General features: G+C 41.4%; 2 protein-coding genes across 4 annotated transcripts in view; both read left to right on the top strand.

Moving 5' to 3' along the window:
• Nucleotides 1-1,311, top strand: part of LOC103392746 (voltage-dependent L-type calcium channel subunit beta-1-like) — a 38,353-nt gene extending 37,042 nt beyond the window's left edge. Inside the window, exon 5 of the mRNA XM_017040223.2 lies at nt 1,305-1,311. Coding sequence (XP_016895712.1) covers nt 1,305-1,311 — 7 coding nt within the window. The remainder of the gene's footprint in view (nt 1-1,304) is intronic.
• Nucleotides 1,312-1,760: 449 nt separating this feature from the next.
• The window catches only part of cacnb1 (calcium channel, voltage-dependent, beta 1 subunit), a 15,629-nt gene continuing 5,763 nt past the window's right edge, over nt 1,761-11,626 (top strand). Inside the window, exons 1-11 of one of the 3 annotated variants that reach the window (XM_008329451.3) lie at nt 1,761-1,907; nt 2,099-2,221; nt 2,605-2,741; nt 3,400-3,467; nt 5,715-5,743; nt 7,631-7,711; nt 7,828-7,886; nt 7,976-8,085; nt 8,990-8,998; nt 10,576-10,727; nt 11,512-11,607. In XM_008329451.3, coding sequence (XP_008327673.1) covers nt 1,776-1,907; nt 2,099-2,221; nt 2,605-2,741; nt 3,400-3,467; nt 5,715-5,743; nt 7,631-7,711; nt 7,828-7,886; nt 7,976-8,085; nt 8,990-8,998; nt 10,576-10,727; nt 11,512-11,607 — 996 coding nt within the window. In that variant the 5' untranslated portion in view covers nt 1,761-1,775. Of the gene's footprint in view, nt 1,908-2,098; nt 2,222-2,604; nt 2,742-3,399; nt 3,468-5,129; nt 5,291-5,714; nt 5,744-7,630; nt 7,712-7,827; nt 7,887-7,975; nt 8,086-8,989; nt 8,999-10,575; nt 10,728-11,511; nt 11,608-11,626 lie in introns of all 3 variants that reach the window. The other 2 variants (XM_008329448.3, XM_008329450.3) reach the window with 2 other exon arrangements.

The following is an 11,626-nucleotide window of genomic DNA, read 5'->3' as shown; positions in this document are numbered from 1 at the left end:
AAAACTGCAAGTGCAGAACAAGTGGGATTGTTATATAAATTCGAACACTCTAACACTTCAGAAGTTCAGGCTGCCTCCCTCACTGCGGCGCTCCACTGAACAGTACAGTAGGCTGACGCCGCAGGCTCAAAAGAGGCTCAAGTTTTTATTGTGGTATGGGAGTCTGGATGAGGGTCATCGGCAGAGAGTCAAGTTACTGTACATGAGTGGTGGATGTGTTGGAAACTGTATCCACTTCATGAGAAATTTATATCTCCACTAATGTTATAAACAGTCCTCAGGCCTCCAGATCTTTCTGTCTTTCTTTGACTCACCCACACAACAAATCTTCAGTAGTTGTGTGATTTAACGTGTGGCCTGACTGACACCGCAGCGGAAACACTGGCCCGTCTTCATACGTCCTCTCAGATTTCACACCGTCAGCCTTCATGCAATACTTGAAGGCTGTTCGGACGCGGCCTCTCTGCGATTATTTGAGCTATGCTTCACATTGGGGTCACAACATAAACACTCAGACACTAAGATAATGAGCAGGTATTTGCCCCCGGTTTTATGTAGACATTTTAAAAGTTGAACACAGTGTTCGGGATGTCATTAATTGGCTGAAGCTCGAGCACTAATGACTCCAACACAAACACAGGGGTTGGTTAGCATGTTGTCAAATGTCAGAGCTACTGTAAAGTAACTGTAGCTGAAGTACAAGGTTGAGACGAGTTCCAACTGTCAATTAGACTTTGATCGTACGTTGGGCAAATGGATCCAACGTTAGGTCTTTGACCTTTGACCTTAAAATAAGATACAAAAATGTGAAAAGTGCAACCGAATATGATGTTTATGATAGGAAGTTCGTTAGCGACTTGTTAGCTTTGTTAGCCGGTTGTAACGTCTCCATTTGTTCCTATGACATTTATATTTGAATAGTTTGAATAGTTACCAAATGACAATCATTAGTTTCCATGAGTTAAATCATTTTGGATTAATGCAAATGGGATGAAAGCCTCTATCTAAAAGATGCTCATCCTGTATGGTTTACTAATGCATGAGGGTTTTGGTCGTCTCGTCCAGTGTATGTGTTCTGCAGATGATGAAGTACTTCCTGACAACCCAACATGCATTTCCAGCCCACAGTTTTTCCACGTCTGGCTGACATTTGGAACTAATGACACTAAATTCCCTCCTCGTACAGTATATGGTGTGAAAAGGTCGTCCAATGTTGATATTCCAGCAACAAGACAGTAATGGTCGATGTGTGGTCCATTTTAGGTGACTGATCCATGACACACATCTTCATCCTTTTGCTGCAGTTTCTAGATCTGTTAATGGCGGAGTGATATCGTTTTTCATACGCCTCATAAAAACCAAAAGATCAGTGGTGTTACTGGTCGTCCATTAGCCACAAATGTGCAATTTGTTTTTGCCCCAAATGGAGTCTGTTTGTCATTTTAGTTCCACTCAGCACTCATCCAATCCCACATTGAAATGTGGGCTGGACCATAAAAACCTGGGCCACCAATATTCAGTAAGACTTAGTTACTCCAGGATGTCTTAGGGAAGATTATTATTACTTTGAACAACTCAAAAAGTTGATCGTGTTTTAAACGAGTCATTTTGTTGCCAAATGTGTGTAGCCTTAAATCACCCTCATAATGATATGTATGGATGAAGTGGATATTTTTTGGCTGCTGTAAGGATGGAGCCTCCGTTGATTTGTTCCTTAACTCAAAGCCCCCACCTTCCATGCATCTGCTCCTCAACTTGACAAAAACGTCTTCTTCATGCTTTTCCAGGGCTCCGCAGACTCGTACACCAGCCGGCCGTCGGACTCTGACGTGTCTCTGGAGGAGGACCCCGAGGCTCTGAGAAAGGAGGCTGACAGACAGGCACTTGCCACACTAGAGAAAGCAAAGGTCAGAAACTAACTGCTGTTCTCACTGTGGGGTCAATAGACGTCATTGTTGCGTAAGATTCACGTCAGTATCTAGTGATTTGCGCCTCTTCGCCAGAATCACGTAGACACTGATCCCTGTGAAATCTGCCAATCAGTCCTTAACGTGTCACTAACACGTCTTCTTCTTCTTTTTCTTTGTCGCTGCTGCAGACCAAACCAGTGGCGTTTGCTGTGAGGACAAATGTGGGATACAACCCCGGCCCGAGCGACGATGTTCCTGTGCAGGGCATGGCCATATCCTTTGAAGCCAAAGACTTCCTGCACATTAAAGAGGTTTGGATGAACCGTGGACTAAGACAGAGTTTTTACATTCAAGTGTCACACATCCTTATACTGGAGAGGCAGGAAAAAAGAATCAATATTAAATATAAAATTATATATATATATATATATATATTAAATGTTATATATATATATATATATAACATAATATATATACACATAGGAAACTTCACCCATATGTTTATATATATGGTAAACTAAGTTTTATTGAGCTTTCTTTTATTTAGCTTAGCCATATATATATATGTATATATATATATATATATATAATGTGCCGTTGTACTTCAGGGAAGCATTACGGCGCGCTAATGCTAAAGCCGTGCCCTGGGAACGTGCCTCACTAACGTCTGCTTCCTAATATGTTCTTAATACAGAAATACAACAACGACTGGTGGATCGGGCGTCTGGTCAAAGAAGGCTGCGAAGTGGGCTTCATTCCCAGCCCGGTCAAACTGGAGAACACCCGTCTGCTGCAGGAACAACGGATGAGACAGAACAGACTCAGCTCCAGGTACAACGGAGGAAAAAGTGTTTCTGAAAGTACGACGTCAGCGACAGAAACGAGCTCACTTGAAAAGCTTGGTCACACATGAGTCGCACTTCACCCGCTGGGCTCTCTGAAAACATCCCAGAATAGACTAAATCAGAGTGGTGACTCACTGTATTTATGCAGATGTATTGTACACTTACAAAGTTTGTCCCTGGGTTTTTAAATATTTGGGTTTAAAAAGTGCCATGGTAGACTGAACTGTACAACACATAAATCATAGAATATGATGAGTAATAAAAATACATAAAAATACAAATACATGTTCTCTCCATATTAACAAAGAAGAAAATGGGGAACAAAATGTTTTATATTTCAGATTTTGTTTTTATTATTAATTATTAATAAAAATAATACAATAATATTTAATAAAATTATAATTTGCATTTAGCCTTGTTTTGATTGGCTCTTACTTCAGTTTGACTGTTGTTTGTGCTAACTTCTTAAATAAAAATAAAGAAGTAATAATAAGGGTAAGATTAAATATAGAGAGATAAAAAATATAAAATTAAATAATAAATAATGAAGACTGTTTCTCTGTAATATTTCAGTCTTTTTATTGCAAAATCAATGATAATGTGTCATTTTTACAAGTTGATAATTTTGCCATTTTCTTCCGCAGTAAATCTGGGGGAAGCTCCAGTCTGGATGTTGCAACAGGAACCCGCAGGCCCACTCCACCAGGCACAGGTGAGGTCACAGGTCCGAGTCTCGGTCCAATCAGTCGTCTGTGGGTGTGTGTTCATGTAGGCACCGGTGCGATGCTGTCAACACGGGAGCCGGTGATGAAAGAGGGGATGTCACTTGGATGAGGATGGTTTTAATTGGCTGGTTAGTCAGGCATGATGATGAATCAGACCTCGTGTCAGTGATTCACCGGCTGAAGTGAGAAAGGTCTGGGGAGATCTGCGAGGACGGGAATAGAGCTGAGAATGAGCCGCACTCGTTAAACTCGATAAGTCAGCCGGCGTGTTTAAGAATGATTAGGACGTGAGACACAAAACGGTACCGCATTTCCAGAGAGAGGGATCTGCAAAGTACAAAGATAATTACTACTTTTTTTTTATTAATAAATCCATCAGAGTTGCTGAACAGAACCTGATACCTGTTAAATGAAATAATTCCATCTGCCTCGCCATCTGCTTCATTTGGAGCTGTGAAATGAAAAGAGTGAACACTAATTGGTTTTTGCTCAGAGAAGTAAATGATTAATTTTGTCCATTTAGTTTAGCAGCAGTGAGAGACTTGCAGCATAGACTGTCTGATTGGAAGTAAATAAAGCAACCTCTGGTTTAACTCTCTCACCATCGTGGCGTGAACTGGAGACTTTATTATACTTTTAAAATAGTGCAGTTTACAATCAATAATTGCTGTTTTTAGCTGATCTTAATTAAATGTTTAATCCTAATCCTAATATTTTAATTAAAAACGAGATCCAGTTTCTCCTGCAGGGGGTGCTGTTGGGCCCTTCATAGTTCAATAACTGTATAATATTACAGTTAACATTTAGCTTCGTTTGGGCTACATTTTGGTGTCTTAGCTAATTTAGCTAACTTATTAGTTAACTTTGGTTTTTTTTTACCATTTTTGTTACTTAGTAACTATTGATTTGGTTGAATTTTATTTAAAAGTTCGTTCATTTTAGCGCTGATCTTTTGACCAATTGTTTGCCTTTAAGCAATGTCTTCTTAATTTAGCTCGCCTTTTGAATAAACCTTTATCTTCTAAGCTAATGTTTAGACATTTCTCGATATCTAAGCGTCCTTTGCTCAAATGTTAGCCATCTGTTATCGCAGCTAGCATTTAGCTATTTCTGAGCTATTTCTTGCTCGATCTTAGAGAGTTATCACTAAACCTGTCGTCTAATCGATTTAAAGGTCACTTCCAGATATTTACAGGTATTTTGCCCCAGCCCCCCACTGTTGCTGATCCTGACTCACCCGCACACACACCCCCACACCTCATCCATTCTTCTCATTTCCCTCTTCCTTCCTTCGCTCCTTTCCTTTTCTGTGACCAGTTCTTTCACGTTGGCTCTACTTTTCCTCTCACACGCTCTCTTCTACACCAGCTACGTACCATGTGGTTCTCCAGTCTCCTGCTGCTGTTCTCAGTTAAAACCATTGCTGACTCTCTCTGTGTGTGTGTCGTCTCTTGCAGTTTTTCTCCATGCCTTTTTCTGAATGCATCTCTTGCTCTCCTCTCTTTATTTTCTCCTTCCCCCATTTTCTATTTTTTTTCTTCTGTTGTTTCTTTAAATTCTCTGCCACTTCGACCTGTCCTTTTTTTTCTTAACCCCTTTTCCGTTCTCCTCCCTTTCTATCTACACCACCCGCCCTCGTCCCTCATCAGCTCATGTGGACACATCCACTGTGACCATTGATGTTGACCCCCTCGACCTGGATGCCGAGGAACCCCCTGAGTCCCAGGGTGACCCTCGCTCCTCCAAGAACATGTCAGGCAGCGTTACATCCCCTCAGGCCAACACCCACCGACTGCCTTTCTTTAAGAAGGTAACATTAGGGACTGTGGTCACAGCGTCTCTCCTAGCAGTGACCCCCTCCCCCTGATCTGCACTCCCCCCTTCCTCCCACTTCCCTCTGATGTGATCAGGTCAATCTGTCCTTCCACTTTTCACTAACTCACAACTGAACCGTCCAGTGTCCAGTCATGTGACGCTGAGATATGTTTGGATGTTTGATTCTGAGACTTTGAACTAACTGACTCTGAAATGCCTGATGCTGCTGCTGCTGCTGCTTTCTATCAATCTGACTCCACTGAGACGGTTGTATGTTTTAACTCCGATTAAATCAAATCAACACAGCTTCTCTCCAGCTTCTCACACCTCCAGTCCTAACCTGTTGATAACTAAATGTGCTCTTGTGTTTTGTGCTTTTTTTTGTCTCCTTTGGCCTGTTGTGTGTGATGACACTGTAGGTGGCCCAGCTAAACAGAAACAGAAGTCGGTGAGTGACTTTTTAACACTAACCTCTAACATTTCAACGCACATCCGTCTGTTGTCCTCTTATATTTTCATAGCTGCCTCAGTTTTTTCAAACTTGATTAGATTCAGATTCAGCTCGCTCACAGGTGCAGCGTTCAGTGCAGGGATCCAGGTGTGAATCAGAGCATCTTTTTCAGTCTAATTCAAGTGACAGAAGCTTGAAACGGGCAGTTTCGTGCTTTTCAGCTCAATGATGATAAATAACTGCTTCAACAGCAGGTGGTAAATGAAGTTGACATTTGAATGTGGAGAGTTAAATATGTTCTTGAATGTTGGAAAGAAAAGATATGGATTATTTTTTTAAATATTAATTTTAAATCTTCATCATTGAAACCTATGGCCAAACATTAACATTTTATTAAAATTTCACAAATTATTTAAAAAATGAATTGATAACATTTTCAACTCTCCCTGTATACATGGTAGATTAAAAAACAGGAAAAGCCAGTATTTAGCATCAGTAGCTACATCCTTGAGATTATACAAAATTAGCATAAACCCACGTTAGCATTAGTATTGTGACACACTGCTGCAGTACAGGCAAAGCGTCCATCAGTTTGTCATGTTCACCGTCCACATACAAAATGAGTCTCTTAACACATTAAACTGCTCACTGAGCTCACAGTATTGACGATGAACTTTGTTGTTACGCGCTCCGTTTCATCTCTGCCCCCACACAGACAAGAGCCATTTAGAAACTTTTGAAATTTGTATTTTTAGCCCGTGTGAATACAAATGAGGCGAAATGAGCTTCCGATGCTCTGCTTTATGTGATGTAATGTAGTGGAACAAGGCACTTGAGCACTGCCTGCTGCCTGAAGAGCTGCATGATACACACACACACACACACACAGGAGTGGGCGAGCACAGAATACAGGTCTAAAGGGAGAAAATTGTGAAGAAAAAAAAAATCCTATTTCACAGTGACATACAGTAGAGGATGTGTGACAGATGCTTGTGGAGTCTCCATGGGTGAATCACTGCGTTCATGATTCAGAATATATGTAGGAGCCACAAGTTTGTGTGCAGCAATATGGATCAGCGTTAGTGCGTGGGCGGGTGGTTTTTAATTTTCCCTGTAAAGAGAGGCAGAGAGAGAAAGAAAGATGAAGTCAAAGGCTGTAGGTGTTTTTCTGTTGAATCGCAGTTTTATTTTTACGGTTAAATCCTGTCTCCTTTTGTAAGAGCACAAAACAGTCAACAGTTAACACGAACGTACCAACATAAATGCTCGTCCTACATATACATCAAATTATATTATAAATGAAATGAACAGGAACACATTTTAAAAAAATGTTTAAAGTGTTTTTCACATCAAACTTGTTTGATTAATAATTAAAAAGATACTTTGAGTTTGTTGTCTTCTACAATGACATCTGTATAAATGTAATAGAACACAGTGATATAAAGCTCTATCAGTAGCCACTAATCACAGTCCATTTATTTTGACCACACTGTCTCCAGACAGAACCACAGAAAGTGTGAAAGATGACGATCTTTGACAAAGAGCGCCCCCTGTGCCCAGAAGTCAGTCGCTTTAATTATGGACACTTTATTATATGAGGCTGCAGAATATAAAACAGGAGTGAGTGAGTGACTGTTTCCAGTGAGAATATCAATCACCTCCTCGTGACGGTCATGTGCACTGAACAAACTCACGTCGTCTGAATCTTTTCCATCCGTCAGTGACAGAGCTGAAGGAGGGCCGGGGCTTTCTGTGTTGATTAATGATGATTTATGTGTTCAGTTTAAGTGCAGCCCTAAATCAGTCTTGAGTTTTTGGGAGGTGTGTTCCAGCTCGACATGACGGCAGCTCTAACAGCTGGTTCACTCTCTCTCCCATACATAGATGGAGCATGTTCCTCCCTACGACGTGGTTCCCTCCATGAGACCCATCATCCTTGTAGGACCTTCACTCAAAGGCTACGAGGTGAGGAAGTTTATCCACAGGGCGAGTCACACCATCAGGAGAGTTTCTGTTTCTGTTTTGTTTTAATCACATCCTGCTCCTTTGCTTCATCCTAAATGTTTTTTTTCATACTCTAGGTCACTGACATGATGCAGAAAGCACTCTTTGACTTTCTCAAACACAAGTTTGAGGGAAGGTAAGAACGAAGACTGAAAACAAGGCTTTATTTTTTTTTAAATCAAAGGGCACTCCACTAACAAATGATGCTCCTCGTCTCCGTTCCAGAATATCCATCACACGAGTCACAGCGGACATTTCCCTGGCCAAACGCTCAGTCCTCAACAACCCCAACAAACACACCATCATTGAGCGCTCCAGCACTCGCTCCAGCCTCGGTGAGATCACGCCGTTTTCTCCTTCCTCGTGCTCCTCGTTACCCAAAAGTGCAGTTTCAGTCCCACTCAGGTTCATTATGTCACAACTTACTATCTACATGTGAATGTCCTGTGTTTCATATCAACTATAATTTACTTTGAGGATGGAGGATGGATGGATGGATGGATGGATGGATGGATGGAGGATGGATGAATGGATGATTGTATAATACCTTGTTATTCAACAGTTTACAATATCTCCAAAATTACTGCAGGACCAGAAAATTAAATCTAAAAAATGCATTTGAATTTGGTGCAACGCCTACCTTTGCTCTGACTTAAGATGTAATGCGTCACCCTGGTTTAACTGAACTGAACTGAACTGAACTGAACTGAACTGCTCAGACCTGTGTGAACTTAAGGCAAGGAGGAAACTGATGTTTGTATAGCTTTGAGAACCGCCCACAAAATCAATGATTATTACATCACTGCACACAAGAGTTCCTGAACCTCATCAGTGACTTCATAGGTCTTAAAATGCTTCTTTTTTTTTTTTGGGTTCACCCGCTGTATGTGACATGGACTGACCCAGTGAGGCGAACTTGATGTGTCACTCTTTGTCAGACTGGTCTATGACAGCAGCCATGTTTCATTCATGATGTCGTGTCATGACTGTGTGAAAACAACACATCAGATTCCTGAACTGGTCTCCTACTATTCAAATCTCTTATCCCCAACAGTTGACAGGGCTGTAGCGTTGTGTTAGCCAGTACAGTCAGATTTTCCCCTTATTTATCCTCGCTCTCACTGCCTGAGTCTGATTTTCCTTTCTCTCCTCATCCTGTCTTTTTCTGCCCTTTTTTACCCATCTTCCCCCGTTCCTCCTCCACCATTCATCTTCTTCCTCCACTCTCTTTTGATTCAGACGTACTGGGTACGTATGCTTTCCTTCCAACCAAACAATGACGCCCTCCACCTCCCCTTGTTTTCCTAACTATATTCATCATCCGCTCATACATAGTTTGTCTTGCTTGTCTGTCAGTTTTTCTCTGTTCCTCATAGTTCTTTGTGACAGCCTGAAGTCTCAAACAAAAAGGAACACAACAGAATCCAGAGCAGGAACAGATCTGTGGGAGGGGGAGGAGGGGAGCGGGGGCGGCTGGATGTTGGCTGTCTAACTCTGTGCAGGAACGAGGAAGCAAAAAACACACACACTGCTGCACACTGTGACCTGCCATGCTGCCTCTGCGATGTACTAGAATTACTCAGTTTGAGCCATGATAGTAATCAGTGTCCAGGTCTGCATGGAGGTTAATGGACAGGTAGCCTGACACTGAAGGAACATGACCTGCAGACTGAGATCAGAAATAAGAGACAGCTGGCAGGGGGAGGGGGGGTCCTTTTAAGTCTAGGCTAAGCTAAGGGACGTTGATCTTTAAAATTAGCTGGAAATAGACACAAATTAGCCTTAAAGGCTACATCCAAAGTGTTTAGTTGTAAGCAACTGGACTTATTCTTGGAGCTTGAAGGACGTTTTCGTTCGACTCTTTTACACATTGACATGTGACTCCATGTCAAGTAGAAAAAGTAGAAAAAGGAGTGGTCTAGAGCATTGTTTCCCAAAGACTGGGTCTCAAGAGATTTTTTTTTTTTGGGGGGGGGTCGTCTCACGTCATGTTTCCCAGGAGTTTACGAATAATGTGTATTGACTTGGGTCGTGAAGGTTTGTGACTTTTAAAATATGGCTCCCCAGAAAAAAGGTTTGGGAAACACTGGTCTAGAGAAGTACAACTACTAGGGTTCAAGTTCCTCAGCTGAGGAACGAAACTTCCTTCAAGATCCAAGAAGAAGTCCAGTCGCTTACAACTAAACTCTTTGGATAACATGACCTGGATGAATGAGAATCGTCACAGACTTCATAGCTTTAGGTCAGCCAGAATATATACAAATAATGCACTTAAAAAGCCGTCGAACAAGAGGAACAATAAAAACACAGCCGTCCACAGACTGGAGTGGTTTCTAGCTGATAGAATACTCACTTATTTACACAGTAGTTCTAACAAAAACTAATGTCCCACCTTTGTGTTACTGAGGTGGACTTCTCCTTTCTTTGTTTTTCTTTCTTTCAGTTTTTTCTACATTTTGTGTCCTTATTGTTATTTTTCCGAGTGTTCCCAGGCATCTCATTCTCAAGTGCCTCCTTCATTTGCAAGTTGGAAGTACAAATTATCAGAAGCACATGAGACAATCATACATTTCAGAAGGTGGCAGAACAGAATGATGCTGCGCTGCTCCATTTAGCTGTGCATAAATGGAACGTTCACACTGTGATCCAGTCATAAAACCTGGAAGTGTTCTTTTCTAAAACGTCCACATGCATGATGAAGTACTAACACATCAGTTTTATGTAGAGATGTTGCTGCTGTTTGACACCTGGACGCAAATAGAAAATCACTGTTTGTTTGTTTGTTTGTTGTATTCACTGGACATTTCTGTGTCCCGGGCCTGCAGCGGAGGTACAGAGTGAGATCGAGCGTATCTTTGAGCTGGCCCGTACCCTGCAGCTGGTGGCTTTGGATGCAGACACCATCAACCACCCCTCTCAGCTGGCTAAGACCTCCCTCGCGCCCATCATCGTCTATATCAAAATAGCCTCACCTAAGGTATGAGTGCAGAGGCATTGGTTGGTCGGGGTGGGCCAAAACTAAGGATGGACTGGTTCAGTATTAGTTGGATGTAGAATGCTGCCTAAACATTCAAAGATAATTTAGCACATTTAATGTCTGCTGCCATTTAGTGCCATTAACAGCAATTGCAGTGAATTTGTTTTAATGCATGACAAAACAAAGATTGACATCAGTCGTTACCATAAAATACACCAGTGTTTAGCCGGCCGATTAAGAAAGCCCAGCGGGCCATATCTGGCCCACGGGCCACAGTTTGCCCTAGTCTGCTTTAAGGTATGCATGTAGACAATACTTCTTTTTTTATTTTTTTAGCAGGGCTGTCAAAGATTTAAATAAAACACAAACGAATTTGATTAATCGCAGGGGATCTTTGGATCAATCATGATTAATCGTGATGAATTGAGATAAATCAACAATCCTAAATCTGATGATATTTCTGGAACCTTTACAACCTTACTTGAAGTGTTAATGAGTAAGGGGCTTTTACTGTAAAAAAGAAAAATCACAAACATCTGCATTTGTTTTAAACATTAACAATTTCAGAAATGGATGTCGGTAACAGACGCTGTTACTAAGTTAGAAATTGCATAAGCATGACTTTGTCTGCCAAAGTCCAAACCTTACCATAAGGTGAATCAGATTATGGCTGAGCAACACAAGTCGTTATCTAACTTTTCTTGGAAGGTGTAACAACTTTACTAGAAATAATGTTATTGTCTGAAATCGGTGTTCCCTTTATTTAATTTGTTCTTTCTCACAGGTTCTCCAGAGACTCATTAAATCCAGAGGCAAGTCCCAGGCCAAGCATTTAAATGTGCAGATGGTGGCAGCAGACAAGTTGGCTCAGTGCCCACCTGTGAGTGCCTTTCTGACTG

This window comes from Cynoglossus semilaevis, chromosome 17, assembly GCF_000523025.1.
Source record: "Cynoglossus semilaevis isolate Cse_v1.0 chromosome 17, Cse_v1.0, whole genome shotgun sequence".
NCBI lineage: Eukaryota > Metazoa > Chordata > Actinopteri > Pleuronectiformes > Cynoglossidae > Cynoglossus > Cynoglossus semilaevis.
Note: the sequence above shows the minus strand (reverse complement) of the source record. Positions and strands in the feature narration are given on the sequence as shown.